At 60.8% G+C, this 17904-nt stretch overlaps 1 protein-coding gene across 2 annotated transcripts; it reads right to left on the bottom strand.

Moving 5' to 3' along the window:
• Nucleotides 1-1580: 1580 nt before the first annotated feature.
• On the bottom strand, nt 1581-17896 carry OGFOD3 (2-oxoglutarate and iron dependent oxygenase domain containing 3). Of its 2 annotated transcripts, none has more exons than XM_045085623.1 (9): nt 17673-17896; nt 15705-15922; nt 13159-13234; nt 11784-11826; nt 9606-9694; nt 9090-9146; nt 5995-6148; nt 2813-2936; nt 1581-1835 (listed from the first exon to the last, which is right to left on the bottom strand). In XM_045085623.1, the coding sequence occupies exons 1-9, from the start codon at nt 17744-17746 to the stop codon at nt 1699-1701; spliced, it is 972 nt and encodes a 323-aa protein (XP_044941558.1). In that variant the 5' UTR covers nt 17747-17896; the 3' UTR covers nt 1581-1698. The 2 variants fall into 2 exon arrangements, with proteins under 2 accessions (XP_044941558.1, XP_004748706.1); XM_004748649.3 differs by having other exon boundaries at nt 9606-9670.
• Between the last annotated feature and the right edge of the window lie 8 nt (nt 17897-17904).

Raw genomic sequence — 17904 nt, 5'->3', positions numbered from 1 at the left:
GGCAGGTGAGACACCTGTCGGGCAGGGAGGGGGTCCCTGAGCTGACAGTGAGGCCGGCACCGGCTGGGATCTCAGGTGAGGCCCGACCCAGGCTGAGGGGTCTGGGCTCAGTCCCTGAACACAGCGTGTCAGAGGCAAGATCCACGCACCGGGGACACGAGGCCTCTGCTGGGGCTCTGAGGAGGCAGGGTGCGGACCACCAACCCCAGCCGCCACGCTGCGTTGGCTTCCCGCAGACGGGAGGGGGTCCGCGGTGCAGCCAGCCCCTGCCGTGTCCCCCCGACCCTACAAAGCCCACCAGGTCCCGGCAGCCCCCAGCGGTAAGGCGGGTCTCGGCTGTGCGGGGCAGTTGGGGGGATCTCTTCTGGGGTCCGGGGGCCTGCAGAGGGGAGCAGCCACATTTTCCTGAAGACAAAGCCTTGGTCCAGTGACCCACCCTGGGCGTGTGCAGACCCCGGGTGCTGCCCACCCTCCTGCCGCTTCCCTCCTCACCACCACTCATGGGAACCCTCCGGGAATGGGGTCCTCGCTGGCTGCCCCCCACCCCCCCAGATCTGTTTTCTCTATTGAGGGAGACCCAGAGAGCTTGTCCGGGTACCACCAAGATCGCGAGCCCCCCGTGTGTCCCCCGGCATGGGGACGGTGGCTGGGACACCCGCACTGCAGGCTCCTCAGAGGGACTGTCCACAGCCCTGGCTCTGCTGGGATCCACAGGGCCCCAGAGGTGCTGAGACAGAAGGGACGTCACGGTGGAGCCTGCAAGTCCGGGGGGGCAAAGCCCGGGTGTTGCTGCGGCCGCTCCGTGGGGCTTGGCTGGTTCAGGCGGGGATGGAGGGGCAGGCAGAGCCCTTCCTGGGGGGCAGGGGGCCCCCCAAGTGCATTCAGAGCCAGCGGTGTACGCGCGCTTCTCCTGGGACTAAGAGCACTGTGAACTGCTATTCACAGTGTCAGTCAGTCCAAAGGGGACTGGACGTGCCCCGCACTCCCCTCTCCCCCCTCGGCCTCCCGGAGCCTGGCGGCCTGATGTTCATGGCCCTCAGCACCCCCCGCACTGCGTACTTGGTTTCAGTCTGCTACTGTTCCGTGTCTGTCCTACTGCCTGGCTCTCTGCCGCTGCTCCCCCAGGTCACACCCACGGTCTCCCCCGGGGCCCCCTGCACCCCGTCCTCCCACAAGCACGGCTGGGGTGCGTGCAGGGCGCCCATGTGGGGTGTGACCGGCTTGCTTTTGGGAGGATGCTGTGCGAGGCGGAACTCCTGACCCCGCTGTCTTAGGCCCTCAGCCCGCACTGGTTGGACCCCGTGCTGGACCTTCGCTACGGGCCACGGCATCGTCCACGTTCCGACGTCGGTCTTCAGTGGCGGGCTGGTCTCTGGATGCAGCCCGGGGGAATGACTGTTCACAAGCGGGAGTTTCCACCCGGGGCCCGAGGACCCCTTCTTGAGTGGGAGGGCACGTCAGCTGGCTGCCAGTTCCCGGGCCCGACGTGGACAGCACACTGAGTCGCTCACAGGAGCCTCGGAGGCCGAGGGCCGCTTCCCAGATTTCCCTACAGACGAGGAATGACCAGCACAGCAGCGGACTGACTCCGGGTGATTCCTAAGGCACCTTGTTCAATGGGAAAGGGCTGAAGTGGCGGGAGGGGCCCATGCTCGGTGTGGCTGCTCCCGGGGGGGCGGGGGGAAGGCATGGCCGGGGCTATGTGAACGCGGGGTCCGCAATGCCGTGGTCAGGGTTGCAGGTAAAGGCGATGGTGACGGCGTAACGGGTGCCCCAGTGGACCTTCTCCACGCGGTGCAGGTTCTCGGACCCTGAGGTGAAGAAGGACACCCGGCCTGGACGGAAGAGAGAAGTGACCGAAGTGGCCAGAGGCCAGCACCGCTAGCAGCACACGAGGCGAAGAGCGAACACAGGAACACCAACAGCGGTGGGCAGGTCTCCCAGGAGCAAGTCCCCCGGGGCCACGGCCCCCAAGGCCATGTCCCCCGGGGCCACGGCCCTAGGGCTGTGTCAAGGTTGAACAACACTGCCCACCTAATTCTCAACACATGAAACACTTCAGAATCAGAAGGTTCTTCAGCGAAAGATTTAGCTCAGCAACTGAGTAACCAAACATGAGAAATCATCTCGGTTTTTCTAATCCTTCATGATTTTCCTATCGGGCCCCAGGGCACTGTCAAAAGCAGTGACACGTGACACCCAGCCGTGGTGCTGGAAGCTTCTCTGGTCCTTAATCCGTCCAGCTGCTGGAGCTGCAGGGCGTCTGGAGGCCCCTCCTGCCTGCTGAGCCCAGGGCTGCACCCCTTCCAGCGCCTACCCACAGAGCGGGGAGACCAAACTCTGAGCTGCTTCATCTCCTTCCCACACCCTTGATGTCCAAGCTACCTTCTGTCCCCTTCACAGCTTCTCCAGGGAGCAGTGTGGACCCACCAGCTCTGTCCAGTGTCCACCAGACTGTCCAGTGAGGATAGTCCCGTGGCCAGCAGAACATTGAGCCAACCCAGGTGGGCAGCCTCACTGGTCTGACTGGGCTCCCACAGGCGATGCCACACAACAGGGGAGACGTGGCAGCAGGGGACGGCATGGCGCGGTCCGGGGACCAAGTGGCCGGGCTCTCCTGGGAGTCTCTGGGAGTCCTTCCCCACACACGCCAGGAGGGAGGGCACACACTCACAGGGCAGCTCTGGGTGTCCCTGCCGGGCTGGGGGCCCCGGGGACTCTGGGGACCGCTGTGCTGTGGCAGCAGTGACCGAGGGCAGCAGGGCGTGCGGAGGCCTGCCTGCCCGCCCGGGGCCGCCGCGGGATGTCCTACCTGCCCTCGGCTCCACTGTCTTGTTGGCTCCCTCCTCCACGAACACGAATCTGCCGCCGCCGAAGTCGTCCAGGTAGTCGGAGAGGTAGAGCAGCGAGGTGTAGTCGAAGGAGCCGTAGGTCACCTGTGGGCGGGGCGCGACGGAGCTGGTCGGCGACCGGGGCTCGTGGGGCACAGCCGCCCAGACGGTCGCGCCGGCTTGCGGGCCGCGGAAACGCCTCGGTCGGGCCCATGTGCCCGCTTCTGCCCGGGGCTTCTGCGCTGCTCCCACAACCGGGCCGTGGCTCCTGGCAAAGGCAGCGTGTGCGGACGCCAGGCGGACAAGCCTGCACCACGGCGGTTCCTGGGACGGCGGCCGTGTCACCGCCACCTAGTAGCTCCCACCTCCCGCGTCGGCACACGGAACAAACACAGCAGCGACAAGTGCTCTTGATCCTTCTTCACACTGGGGCAGGGGCAGCCAACTGTGACCTTTACCGGTGGGAATACCAGCCGTCTTAACCCCTTCACGCCCAGCCCAGAAGCACCAAGCACACTGCGGTCGCAAAGCCGTCGCCACCGTCCGTCCCCAGAAACCTGCTTAGTACCTTCCCCCACTGAAACCGTCCTGTGAAACGCTCACTCCGCCCCCGCCCCTGCCTGTCTCTGACTCTGAGGACCCCAGGGGCCTCATCCTGACCAACGGACAGCATCTGCCCTTTTGTGTGCGAGCCCCTGCGGGCAGATGCGGCCCGGGCCGCAGAAGGCCGGGATCTGGCAGGGGCTCGTCTGGGCACAGACCCTCTGATAACCGACCCCACCCCCGGCCCGGACGGGCGACGTGAACAGGTGGCGGCTATCACTTGTTTCCTCCGATGCCCTGAAGTCAGGGAGGCGAGGCCCTGCTCGCGGCCAGCGCGGACAAGGGCGCCACACGGACACGTTGTTTTCCGAGCGGCATCAGCAGGGCGTGGTTGTCTGCACTGTGCATGGAAGGCCTCGTCCCCAGGGGCCGACCAGACCAGTCGGGATCTGGTCAGTGAAGGGAATTACTGAGATACACGGTTTTCTTTTGTGCCAAGATAACGATGTGCGGCAAACAAGGAGTTTTCATCACGTAAGAACCTTCTGCAGGCTGGTGAATTGCTCCATGGGCAAGTCTGGGCCAAGAGATGAAGGAAGTGTCTTAAGAACTCAGTCCGACTGTCAACCCAGCCCTGGCACACAGCCCGACTCCCGCCTGCAACCGCAGGGCTGGCAGCCGGTCGCACACTCGACGGACACCTGCAGGCATCCTGGAACAACTCAGAAGCTCCAAGCCAATCTCACACGACATTCCTGATCAAGGCTCAAAAAGCCTTCCCCGCCACCATCTCTACCCCGTCACCGTGACGACAGTCACCTCCTGATGGGAGGTGGGCCAACCACGGTGCCACGGTACCGAGAGCGACGTCACCTTCTCGTACACTCGGCACCAGGCCGCAGGAGGCTGGATTCCTACACACCTGGGCGCAGCTCCGCATGCCCCACTGAGACCCTGACTTGGATTCCCCTCGTCCCGAATCCCTTCACCAAACAAACCTCAGGGAGACAGAGGCCTGCGCCTCTCCCGGGGCCATGCTTCCCGAGCAGCTTCAGCCGCGAACCTCACGTCCATCGGAACCACCCTCTGCCATCCGTCCACCCCCAGATACGGCAAAGGAACCCTCAGAACGCGTGTGAAAACCGGGGACCTGGGTAAGGGGCCGTGGGAGGGGCGGGTGCGGGCGTCTCCGTTCCGAGCTGGAGACCAGAGCTTGGCGATGACCAGCGGACGCCCCGTTCTGGAGTTCTCTTGTGTCCGAGGACAGCTTTTGGCCACACCCACACACCACCCAGCTCCTGTGGACCCTCCAGGGTCCTAGCGTCGCTGTGGAGAGCCTGAGGCTGCCGACGTGCTCCTGGCGGCGCCTCCTTCCGCCTGAAGTGTATTCTCCTTGAAGTTCGAGAACGCGGTCGGGCCGTGGGCATTGCTTCTCCTGAACTGACCCCTCCTGGCGGTGGAGGGCCAGCCTCCCTTCGTGAGGGAGGTCCTCCTGGGCTCCGGCCCCCGCCGGGGGCTCCCTTCTCCATGCGCTGGACGTTCCTCCACACACATCGTCTTTGCCGTCAGCGCCCTAACAACCGTTTCCAGCTCTGCAGGCAGTGGTTACCGCACAGCTGAGACCTCAGCTGTCCCCTCACGCAGTGACCCTGGGGCGAGGGTTACCAATAGGCCAACAGCCGCTAAAGCCACAAGGGGCACGGGGTTGGACCACAGCTGGACCGCACTGGCGTCTGCACACCCTGGAGGAAGACCACAGAGCCACTGGGTCTCCTGCCGTGAGGCCAGAAACCCCAGTCCTGGCCTGAACCGGCTGCAGGCCCCAGAGTAGCGCTGGCCTGCGGCAATCCCTGGCCACAGACACCATGTCCACTGAAGCTGACTGACCAGTGACATACCGAGGTCCTCAGCTTCAGTAACCACACCCCTGTGCTCACGGCCACGCGTGGTGCTGCCTCGGTCGGCTCAGCTGAGATCCAACAAAGGCTGAGCACCCAGCTGGGTTTCAGAGCCAGAGCCCCACTGGCAAGCGTGGTTCCAACCTGCCTCGCCTCCCACCCCATGCTCCCTGGGTCTTTCTCACTTGCTTCGTCCATTCTAGCTTCAAGGAGCACAAGGGACAGTCCTGGGTCACCTGAGCACACCTGCCACCGGGCCGCCCCCTGCAGCCCTCAGGTGTCCCCAGCACCACACTGAGAACACGGGGGCACGTGGGATGGGCTCCAGGGCAGCGGGTCAGGATCACGGATCGGCTAGGACTGTGTCTAAGAACAACAGATCGAGAACAGAGAGCCGGGGGTCCTGAGTGGTTGCAAGATGTTCCTGCAAAGAGGCAGGGTGTGGGCGGAGGGCAGGCCCAAGGGGAGGCCCCGGCGGCCGTGGAGGCGACAGAGACTGCCTGGGGGGCCCATAGTAGAGTTTGCGGTTCCAGGGGAGGCAGCCACGGACGACTGGGTGCCACGGGGCCTGCCAATTCCTAGCGCACATCTCACTGTCCAGGGGTTTTGGGTCCAACCCGAAGGTCGGAGAGGAAGACGTCTAAAACCCCAACCACAGAAACACCACGGGGCAGATGCCCGGGAAGCCAGGCTGTGCGCCCGGCCGGAGAGTGGGTGCTCACCTTGTCCACATGCGCGTGCCAGTACTCGTCGTGCGCCGTCCGGGCCTGCGTGCTGTTGATGCGCGAGAAGAACGTGGGCTTTGTGAGGTGCAGTGCGGATGCGCTGATGCCGAAGGCCTGGGCGACGGTGAGCTGGACCCTCTGCCGCACATCCCTGTCGGGGGGGACACACGTCAGGGCACACGCACTCACGCACGTACCCGCACACACCGAGCACACTCACCGCCCATGCACGGCCACACACGTCTGCGAGACACGTGTACACACCCACACATGCCTCCACATACAGTGTCCACCACGTACCTGCGCGCACCGTGGGAGGACGGGGACCGGGCCCAGGGCCACGTGTGCGCACGTGCGGGAGGGAGGGGGACCCAGGGTTAGGACCACACGTGATGCAGCCCCAGCACAACAGGATGGGTTATTGTTTCATTTCCAAACCACTGGCTGGTGTCTCCACGTGGGCAGCACTAGCTCAAGGGTGCCCCCCTCCGGCAGGGCACCAACTGGGGGCACAGCAGACTTTTCCGGGGACCCCCCTGAACTCATTTCAGCCAGTGGAGGGGTCACTCTAACCCCAGCGACGCTCACAGAACTTCTGCTGGGCCGACAACGACCACCGGTGCGTCACCCTCCAGCGAGGCCGGAGGCCCGTGCACTCAGCTCTTCCCAGCCCGTCGCGAGGAAGCATCGACTCCGTGCGCTTTGTTTTCTTCATCTCTGTTCACCGTCAGGGCGCGAAGTTGTTTAGCCAAATGTCCCAGTTCAACGACCTGAAAGAACTCGGAGGCTCGTGGCCTTCCTCCACGGTCATCTGGCCACACACTCCGCGGCTGGCCTGCTCACGGCATTGATGGTGCTCCTTCTGGAACCCACGCTCAGCACAGGCGCGCCAGCCTCCCATTCCTCGGCGCCCGCTGCAGTGACGGTGCCCGGGGGCCCCCCCCTGATGGTCCTCTGGTTCTCATGGTTCTCGGTTCTGCACGCCTGCTGCACACGCTCCCTGAGGTCGGCGGACGGACAACAGCCCAGAAGAGACGGGAAGCAGTCCGACAGTTCTACCTTCCTCACATCCGAGAGAGCGAGCTCAGGGACTGACCGAACCCAGCGGACGTCCTGATGAAGCCTGTGTCCAGGGCCTCCGCGGTGGCCTCCGCGAAGCTGCCTTCTCCAGCACCCACGTGCCTGGCAACAGCACTCACGCCTCTGACTGGGTTTTCACTCCAGAAATACAAACTCTGTCCCATACGTAAGACTGTCCTAGGCCGCCTGTGCAACCACCAGCCGCTCCTGACCGCGGTTGGATCGACACCGCTTCCTCTCTGCAGGCTTGCTCTCGAATGAGACACAAATCCGCTGTTTTCTCTTCATTTGCAGTGAGCATTTTTACGCTTCATAGACCCTTGAACTTACGAACATTAAAATACTCACGCTTTTCACTTAGCGGTAAACACGATAAAGCGAACGAGTCACCGGGTGACCGCAGGCCAGGCTCCCGTCCCGCTGGTCACCCAGCCCTTTGTGCTACAAAACCCCACCTTGCCCCAGGCCCTGACCTCAGGGCCCACCCAGGGAGGTCACCAGCGTGAGGCAGGGGTCAAGGGCACCGCTCACTGACGCTACTATTTGTGTGTCAAGTTCACCTGACCCTTTGCTTCTCTCTGGACCAGGAGCCCAGCTCACTCTCCGGCCGTCTCCCTGGGAACGTCACCAAGGGGAGGCGGCCGCTGTTCCCACACCGCGAGGCTATGGTAGCAGTGAGCTCTGCTGACTGTGGTCAGGGACGGGTGCTAGGGCTGAGGAGACAGAAGGGCAATGTGGGGTCCGTGTGGTGATGAGACGCTCGGTACCGTGGCTGGCAGCCCTTACGTGAGCTACCCAGAGGACAGAATTGCACACGCTCACACAAATACGGTAGAACTTGGGATTCTGAGCAAGATGGTGGGGGCAGCACCGGGGCCGGCTCCCGGGGGCAATGCCCGGTTCTGCTAACACCAACTCGTGCCGTCAGGGGAACTGGGGCGAAGGTACATGAGATTCTAGGATGTTATTTCTCAAAATAGTCTGTGAGTCTTGATTACCTAAAAATTACAAGTTTTACTTAAAGAAAACCACTCCCTTGTGGGGGAGCTGTCAGGGCAGGAGGGCCGTGCCTGGCACCTGGCATGGGGAGGGAGCCTGGTGCTGGCTCCTGTGCTGTGACTTGTGAGTGGGCACGGCCCCTTAGCGCCCTGGGCCGCTCGTGAGGCTGTTGCAAGAGCTGCTGGACCCGCCTGGGGCTGAGGCAGAGAGCAGCCCTGGGCAGACGGGGAGCTCACGAGGCCCCCACTGGTCTGCCCCTTCCATAGGTCCTGTGGGCTCCATGGCCTGGCTAGGCCCACAGCGACGAGGCAGGGGCGGCCCTGTGCACCAGCTCCGAGCCCAAAGTGCCCTGGACGCTGGCGCAGACAGTAATCCCACAGCTGTTCTAGTACATTCTGCCCGTCAGCCCTGACGGCACAGGGTGTCAAGGAAGGAGAAAAACTGTGGAGCCAGGAGAACAGCCCAACCCAGACAAGTCCATGAGTTCCCTGCCCCGCCCCCAGCAGGGGTGGGGGGTGGGGGTGGGGGTGAGGTACCGCCCCAGCACCCACCCGCCAGGACTCTGATAAAGTGAACTGTGCATTTCAAGGGACCCTCTGCTCACGAAGTGCCCAGACAAACGGGGGTGGGGGGCACATCCCTGGGCACCTGCAGCACCTGGCTCGGGGTGGGCGTGGTAGTGGGCACGACTGGGTGCTGTGGTTGGATGGACACAGTTGGCCGGGGAGAGCCCGGATCAGGGTGGGGTGGACAAGTGGGTGTGGCCAGGGGCGTGGCATGGGCGGGGGGGGGGCATGGTTGGGGAGGGTGGCCTGGCCTGGGGCGAGGCCTAGGCCTCTGAACAGGGCCTGGTACCGGTGGTGATCGCGTGGGCGTGGCCCAGACAGGTGGTGGGCGCGGCCGTGGTGGGCTTGGTGCGCCTGGGTTCCCACCCTGGATGGGCGGGGCTCTGGTGGCCCAACCTTCAGCCCAGCCACCCGCCTCCCCTCTGACTTCCCTGCTTTCCTCCTCACCGGTACAACTGGAAGTCCTCTTCTGAGAAGACGGTTTGTATTTTATCTCCAAAGTATCTGTGAAAAATAAGCTGTTAACACATGTAACGTTTCACTGGACGTGTCGACACTTTCTTACAACACTGAATCTTCTTTAGCTTCCTTGTTTCCTCCTGCGGAAGAGCCCTGTCCCCACAGGGATGACCAGTGATCACAGAGGGGGACGTCACTACGTTGAGGGTGGGGAATCTCTGCTTCTCTGGCCTCAGGGAGGATCAGGGTCCTATCAGCTCTTTCCAACGCTTTCCCCCACCCCAGAGCCTGGCCTGCCTCTCCGTCCTCCCCCTTCCTCTAGCTGTCCCTCGGCCTCGGGTAGGTCCTGCTTTCTCAAGAAGGCCCCTGAGGACCCCATGGAGCCGGAGACTGTTCCCTGCAGCTGGTGAACCAGGATCCTGCCCCTGAGAAGGGCCCCGCCCCCCAGCTCTGGCCAAGAAATGCAGGGGCACAGTGAGGGCTGCAGCCTGTCTGGGCTCTCACCTGTACAGGTTCACAAAGTGCTTCCCGACAGACAGGGCTCCTGAGTGCAAGTCCAAGATGGACGCCTGGAAAAGATGTGCATAGGACCCCTGTCCCCCTGTGAGATCCATCCTACCCTCCCCTGGGGTCAGGCAGGCGATGCCAGATTTCAAGAAAGGTGGACCCGGGGTATACGCAGGACAGATCTCATTCCCTCCCGCACTGTCTGATCTTCTGAAAGTGGTGCACAGACCTGTGAACTCCTGCAGCTGAATCATACCCCCAGCCCCGCTGAGGTGTCACGGTCGGTTGAGCTGTACAGTCTGATGAGCTTTGATGTCACATACCCGTGAAACACCGTCACCATCAGGATAACAAACGCGTCCCAGAATGTCCTTGTACTCCTCTGCCTCCTGCCTCCCCCCCCCAGGTAACCACCTGCTGTCACAGGCGGATGCCCACTTTCTAAAGTTACACGTGGTCATGTGGGATGTGCTCTTTTTGAGTCTGGCTCCCTCTCCTCAGCACAGTCACGTGGTTCGCTCGAGCTGCTGTGTCCGCAGACATCCACCCCATCTCCCTGCTGAGGACACTCCATGGTTTGGGGTAATACAACCACGTGGGTTGTTTCCAGTAAAGCTGCTCTGAACACCGGCGGACAAGGCTGTGCAGACAGACGCTTTCAGGCTCTTGGGTAATCCCCAGAGGCGAACTGCTGGGTCCTACCTTTCACAGGCCCGTCAAAGTGTTCTGTACCCTTGATCACCCCACCTCTATGGGTCCTTCCCCACGTCCAGGAAAAGTGGTCACCAGCACGGACCATTTTCACACTATCTGGAAGCTAGTTATATTTGTCCTCATTGATGCAGTGACCAGCCCCAGGGTTTGAACACAATTTGAGCTTAATAACTGTCAACTGAATTTAAAGGCGTCAAATCAGGTTCCTTTGCTGCAAGATGATTTCCTGAGGGAAAGCCCAGCAAAGAGTAAGAGATGAGTCCATGCACAAATGGGTTTTTAATAAATGCTACTCCTGAATCAAATCAAACTAAAATAAAAGAAGCTGAATTTTGGAACTCCAGGGAAAAATTTGCAGAATAAAATAAAGTCATGCAGATAATCACAGAAATACACAGAAATTCTAGCAAAGTCCATAAACGAATCTTCCCAGGAAGGTTACATGTCTTGAAACATGTAGACATCTGGGTCCACATATGGCAATAATTTTGCCATCGGAGAACAGTGCAGAGAAGACTATCTCCCACAGCCTCACACACTGGGTGTTCAGAACCCCACATGGGAATGCAAGCTAACGTGCGGTGTTTGTAGGAACATGACTCCCAGAGGCTGCCCGGATGAGACACAGGGCTGCCCTGGCCCTCTGTTCCCAGCAGCCGCTGGGACTGATCGTCACAAACTGACTTAAACTCATCAGAATTCGTCTTCTCACAGCTACGAAACCAGAGACCCTGAGATCAAGCTGTGGCCAGGGCCAGGCTCCCTCTGAAGGTCCAGGGGAGAATGCCTCCTGCCTCCTCCAGCTTCTGGTGGCTCCAGTGTCCCCGGCTTATGGCCCAGCCCCTGCGGCTTCTCCTCTCTCCCCTCCAACCTCCTCCGACTCTCATACAAGGACGCGTTTGCTGTTGGACTCCGGGTCCCCCGCCAACCCAGAATGACCTCATCTTCAGACCCTTAACTTAGTGGTGTCAAAGATTCCTTTTCCAAATAAGGCCCTATCCTCAGGTTCTGGGTGGGCGCATTGTCCACGTGACCCCCTGGAAACCACCCCAGACCCCTGCCCCCTGCACTCTAGTGCCCACACCGTGTCTGTGGGGCCTCCCACCTGGCGGTGGGGGAGCATGTCTGTCACCGTGTCCTAGGAGCCCTGCCCACTTTTGCCTCTCCCCAGTCCAGGCCTGGCCACCCTCCTCACTGGGCTCCTAAACCCTCTGTCAGCTCACTGTGCGCCCAGCCCTGCCTGCCCTCCGCAGATTGTCCGAAACATGAATGAGATCTGGGGAGGCTGCTGTGACTCACTGTGAAGAGGGGGACAGTCTTGGGCCCACTGACTATGGCCTTTCCATGCTGGTGACATGCGGAGAGGAGGGACACCCAAGGCCCCCCCGCCCACAGTGGCTACTTGCCCTTGGGTGGAGAGCAAGTTAAAGGGGTAGAAAGAAAACTGAAGCAGGAACTCACCCCTCCATCAGATCCTCCCAGGGACAGCCCCTTCTCGGCTATGCTGCGGGGGAAAGGTCGTTGTCAGTCAGGATTTGGGTAGCGGGATCGTTTGTGATATAGCTAGGGATTTAACAGCTAACACGATTCTTACAATGTTAATATATTATTTAATATTTGAGATATAAACACATATTTAGACCAAAAAACTTGATTCTCAAAGTTAAGGGAATAAATGACAGTATCTCCTCACCATGTTGTTAATTAAATACAACATTTTAGAAACAACTAGGCTTAATTTCCATTTTTAGTACCGAGAGCTGGTGCCCACCCAAACGGGCCAAGCAACTCCCACTGGATCCCTGACCTGGTCATCACTGGCTGGCGGGGGGGTGCTTTGTGATCAGCAGCCGGGGCGGCAGAGGAGCCGCGGAGGCCTGCAGTGCACCTAACAGGACCTCCCGCCTCACTGAAGACTCAAGAGCTTCCTGACAAGTCACAGCAACTGGGGAACGGAGCTGGGGAGCGATCAACCCGGATTCCAGTGACTCCTGCCCAGGGAGCCCCTGTGGTGCTTTCTAGAAACAGGAGGAATGTCTCCCTGCTGGGACAGATGGCTGGGCACACAGGCGGCTTGAGGGCCCGCACCACTCCACCTCGCACACACAACTAAACACCTCGTGTCTGAACAATTTGTTGCAAAATCAAAGCTTGAAGATCTTGTCTTTAAAACCCCGATAGGGGCTCCTGGAAGGCTCAGTGGGTTAAGCCTCTGCCTTCAGCTCAGGTCATAATCCCAGGATCTTGGGATCAAGCCCCACATCGGGCTCTTTGCTTGGTGGAGAGCCTGCTTCCCCCCTCCCTCTGCCTGCCTCTCTGCCTGCTTGTGATCTCCCTCTCTCTGTCAAATAAAAAACAAAAACAAAAACCCAACAAAGAAAAATCCAGTGTTGACAGCATCCGAGTAAGACTTCCTGCCCGGTCAGAGTCACAGCTGGTCAGCCCGGGGGCTAATCCCCGGCCAGTTTCAGGACAGACACTGAACTGCTCTCTCGTGTTCCCCTGCCGCAGCGGGGAGCGTCACACGGGCGCTCGTTGGGCTCCCCGAACAGCCAAGAAGGCAGCATGTCCCTAGGCCTCCTGCACAGGTCGGAACCAAAGAAGGCTGAGGCTTTGGCAGGCTCCACCAGCAACAGCCTCACTGAGGGCAACAGCCATTGCTTCCAGAAAGTGGAAAAGCCCACTTTTCCCCCTTGGAAGTGCATGAGGAAATTCTTATGGAATTCTAATTGAATTTCTTTAAATCATCTAACCGCCCCGCCCCCCCCCCGTAGTAACTGCTTCCTGTCCCGCAGCCCCACTTTCCTGCTCGTTCAGACAGAGGAGTCTTGGGCACCTGCGGATCCTCTGGGCTTCGTCCCTGCTGATGACGGTGTCGGTGACGCCCCGGCCACACTTCCTCGGGGAGCAGCCTGCAGAGAGCGGAGCCGGAATGAGATGCTGACCCCATGCTGAATCCCAACAACGCCACGTGTGTTTATGGAGGACTTGCCTGTAGGCAGCCCTCCACAGGGCACTTCTGCGGGGCAGGTCTGCGCCTTCCACAGGATTCGGGGCCAGATTCGGCAAATAAAATGCAGGACACCCCCACAGAGGTGTGGATTTCAGAGCCACAACAATGACCTTTTTGGAGTAAGTGCACCCTCTGCAGGACACACTGACGCCCGGCAGGACATGGTACACTCGGGGCGGCCCACATCGGGGGACCCGAGGGAAGCAGCCTGCTTACCCTGGGGAAGAGATCCCTGAGCCGGAGGCGGTGTGACAGCCTGTGACAGCCTGTGACCATGGGTCCAGCCTTCCGAAGCCCCCGTGAGAAAGCCCTTCAGGACTGAAGCTGTGCTTATACTTCTGGTCACTGTCCTGTCCCAGGGGCCTGGCAAACACTGTCATCAAAGGTGCCCACCGTGCGTCCCGCCCCCGCATGCCCTCTGTCTCTCCACAGCCAGCACGTGCAACTGCTTAGGGCGGGTGTGGACAAGCTCGGACGGCACCGAAGCCGGCGCCGGGATGAGGCAAAGCGTCCGACACGGACAGGCTGACAAACCCCTGGCGTTCCAGCGCACAAGCGGCCGCTCCCTCGTAGGAGTCCCGGCCAGGGAGACGGAGCCGAGGGCCCTCTCAGGGCAGGTGTGGCCGGCTGACCTTCCACTTTCCACCCTTCTTCCCCGCCCGCAGCCCGCAGCCCGCAGCCCGCACGTGGAGCGAGTGTCCCGGGACCACGTGAGCCACGCACGGAGGGTCAGTGCTGAGGGGCTCACAGAACAGCCGGCCTGGGGGCCTCTCTCTGCACCCTGGTGTGTGGGAAAAATAAACTTCTGTTTGGGGGCCATCGGGGGGGAGTGTCCCAGTTTCAGGAGACCAGACACGGTCCTAATGATCCCACTGGTGTTTTTATCACAAACAAAAGCCACGTGCATGCTTTTTTAAGGGTTACCTCCTGAACATGACGACACGAACGGTACAGAATAAAAGCAGATACAACAATAAAAGAAAGCTGGGAGCGTGCTCTGTGTGTGACGACTGCACTTTCACACAGAAGAATCATGACAGGGAAAGACGGTCATGTCTGCAGGCAACAGAGCAGGAAGACGGAGACAGGACATACAGCGGCGGACGGCATCATTTCGGATACGAAACGGCCAGCACGAAGACCAGTCCCAAGCCGCTGCCAGGCCCGCAGTCACGCGGAGATCCCTGCACGCCGCCCTCAGGCCGCCCTCAGGACATGACGGACAAGGAGACAAATCCGTGAGGGTGCGGACCAGGAGGATCCCAGGATCCCTGCAGGCGCCCGCCAGGAAACAGTTCCCCGGTCCATGCAGGACATTAACAAAAACACACTGGGTCAAAGAGAAAGTCAGAGGGCGCCTGGGTGACTTGGTTGGTCGAGTGTCTGACGCTTGATTTCAGCTCATGTCATGATCTCAGGGTCGAGACATCGAGCCATGACCGGACCCACACTCAGCTTGAGGTCAGCTTGAGACTCTCTCTCTCAACCTGCCTCCACCCACCATGAGCAGGCACATGCTCTCTCTCTCTCTCTCAAATACATCAGTCTTTGAAAAAGGTAAAGTCCGAGCCAAAATCCAAGGACCTATAACATACAGATCACGTTATCTAGCTACAATGCAATTAGATTAGAAATCGATAGTTTTTTAAAGATTTTATTTATTTGACAGAGATCACAAGTAGGCAGAGAGGCAGGCAGAGACAGAGGAAGAAGCAGGCTCCCCGCCCAGCAGAGAGCCTGATGCAGGGCTCGATCCCAGGACCCTGGTATCACCACCTGAGCCGAAGGCAGAGCCAGACAGGCGCCCCTTATTATTTCTTTTCTTATTTTATTTATTTACTTATTTGAGAGCAAGTGAGAATATGAGCAGGCGTGGGGGACAGAGAGAGAAGCACACCCCCTGCTGAGCTGAGAAACTCCAAGGCAGGACTCGATCCCAGGACCCGGAGATCATGACCTGAGCCGGAGGCAGAGGCTCAACCGACTGAAACCCCCAGGTGCCCCCAGGGGTCACATTTCTTGGTGGGGCATTTTCCGCAGGGACGACACTCTAGGACACTCTACAGCCTTTTCTGGCTTCCGTGTTCTCATCCTCTTCCCCTTCCCAGTCCTGTCCTGTCTCTGTCAGAGCGCAGGACACCTCGGTAAAATGCTGCCCTTGTGCAGCGGGACTGCCCTGCCTTTCCCAGTCCAGGTGTAGGTCAACCCACCCGAAGGAGGGAAAGTCTGCCTGTACCCTGTCCCCAGCCCACACACCACTTTCAATCTGATTCCCACCAATTCGCGGCCCCAAAAGACCGTCGCATCGCCAACACCGCGCACCCCTGTGGACGGGCTGCCCCTTCCCAGGCCGCAGCAGCATCGCCTACCTTCAAACCGCCGGTGACTGTCATAGTCCTCCGAGCAGGGCACCTCAATGAACCTGCCAGGTAGGATCTCGCTGCGGTGAGCCAGGACCTCCGTGATGCTGTCGTCGCCGCCCAGCCTGCTCCAGAGCAGCAGCCCGGCCAGCACGGCACAGGCCCCCAGCACAGCAGTTCTCAACCACTTTGTCTGCACCTCCCGTGGGGCCTGGACACTCTTTGTGCTGAGGACAAAACACAAGCACCGTCACCCAAAGGCACCCGTGTGTGCTGAAAAGATGGACGGTGATGACCAGGAACCATACCCAAGCTTGGTTACTGTTCTGCAGCAATGGGGGTCGGAGCTACTCACGACCAATCCAGGGGCACTTGCCAGCCTGAGAGGACGTGCCAGGGCAGGCGCCACTCCTCCCCTGCCCCATCTGCCCTGTGCTGGCAACAAGATGGGCTGCCGGCCAGGGCCACAGAGAAACCCAATCTGTGTTGCCAATCACACTGCCTACAACTGAAACTGACCACCAGGAACCACAGGCGGGGGCCCACACCCATGCCCAGGCCCCACGCCCAGGCCCCACGCCCCCACCCAGACCACAAGCCTTTGCCCAGGGCCCCAGGCCTGTGCCCCACGCCCATGCCCAGGGGCCACACGCCCATGCCATGCGCAGGAACCAGGCCACACACTGAGTGTGAGTGAAGACCACTGCACTAAAAACATGAGCCAGTCAGGAAGAGAATACAACCACAATGAAAACAACTTGCAATTAAGACACTTTTTTGCACAACCTACACTCCTCACTGCCATGCTGAAGTTGCATGCATAGATCTGTGCACACGTCTGTACCACGTATATGCCCACGTGGGTCTGTGTGTGCATGTGGGTAACTGGGAAGCTGAGTACTCTGTTTAGGAAAGACTTGGTGACTGTAGAGCTCAAAGAACTTACAAAAAATAAGAAAAAAGATCAAGGCACCCTTTTAAGGAGGTGTGCTCTCCTTCTTCAAGTATGTGATTAATCCCTAAAAAGCAGGGAGTGTGACTTCCATTTTTGTATGTCCCTGAACGCTTTGCAGTGCGATATGAATGAAACGGATTCCAACAAATAAACCGCAAGGAGGGCACAGCATGGTCACACCGCGTTGAGTGGGTCCCGGATGATTTTAAAGAGGGACCACAGATACCTGAGGGGGAATAGCGAGCCTGCCTAGCTCAAAAACATCCCCACCCCAGAGCTGCTGTCTGGCCTCAAGGCCACCCAGCCTTCTCTCATCAGAGCAGGGTGGACACCGGACACCCAACACCAGTGAGCCCATCATTTCTCTTCCCCTCAAATCCCAGACAGGGCAGGGAGACGGCCAGCCCGGCTCAGCAGCAAATGACTGGAACCCAGACCTGCAGGGCGGAGCTGCGGGCCACCCCTTCTCCCCACCGCCCCGTGTGAAAGCGACCGGCGGCGCACAGAGTCGCAAACGCTGAAGACGCTGCATCTTGGCGGGATGTGGAGCACCACCCCCCGCGGGCTCTGCTCAAGGCCAGCACCCCTGCTCGGAGGAGCGGGGCTCCGACACAGAGGGGCTTGCTGTCCGAGTCTCAGAGCAAGGTCCATGGACGCTGGGCAAGCTCTGGGGCCCGCGTTCGTCCTGGCTCTGACGACTTTCCGGACAACCGACCCTCGTGCGCCCACCGGGCCGTCCACTCGCCGGCCCTGAGGACAGCGCACGGGACGAGACGACGGGGCCGCGGAACCCGTGCGCGTCGGGAAGCCGGCCGTGGAGGCCTCGGGGCAGGTCCCCGACCCGCGTGCCCGTGGGAAGTCCGAACCCCAAGCCTCGCCTCTGCGCCGCACCCGGGACGCTGCAGGCCACGCCCCTGTTGGCCACGCCCCCGACGAGGCCACGCCCCGCTAAAGGCCACACCCCTCGCCTGGCCACGCCACGCCCGCCGCCGCCGCCCGCCTGTCCCTGCGCGGCTCGGTACCTGCTGCCGCGCCGGCGCTCGGCCGTCCCGCTGCCCTCGGGCGCCTTGGGCGCGCCTCTCCGCTGAGGCGCCATCGGGCCGGGCCGCTGCGGAGCCGGGCCGAACGCGGGAGCCGCCCGAGCCCGGGACGAGCGCCGCGAGAGGGTGCGCGAGGCCGGCGCGGCCGGGGACGCAGAGCGACGCGCTCGACCGTCGACCCCGGGCCTGGCGGCCAGACCCGAGCAATCGCAGG

Source organism: Mustela putorius, unplaced genomic scaffold, assembly GCF_011764305.1.
Source record: "Mustela putorius furo isolate JIRA1106 unplaced genomic scaffold, ASM1176430v1.1 tig00000873_pilon_pilon_pilon, whole genome shotgun sequence".
NCBI classification, from domain to species: domain Eukaryota; kingdom Metazoa; phylum Chordata; class Mammalia; order Carnivora; family Mustelidae; genus Mustela; species Mustela putorius.
The sequence above is the reverse complement of the archived record's forward strand: the minus strand, read 5'-3'. Positions and strand labels throughout refer to the sequence as shown.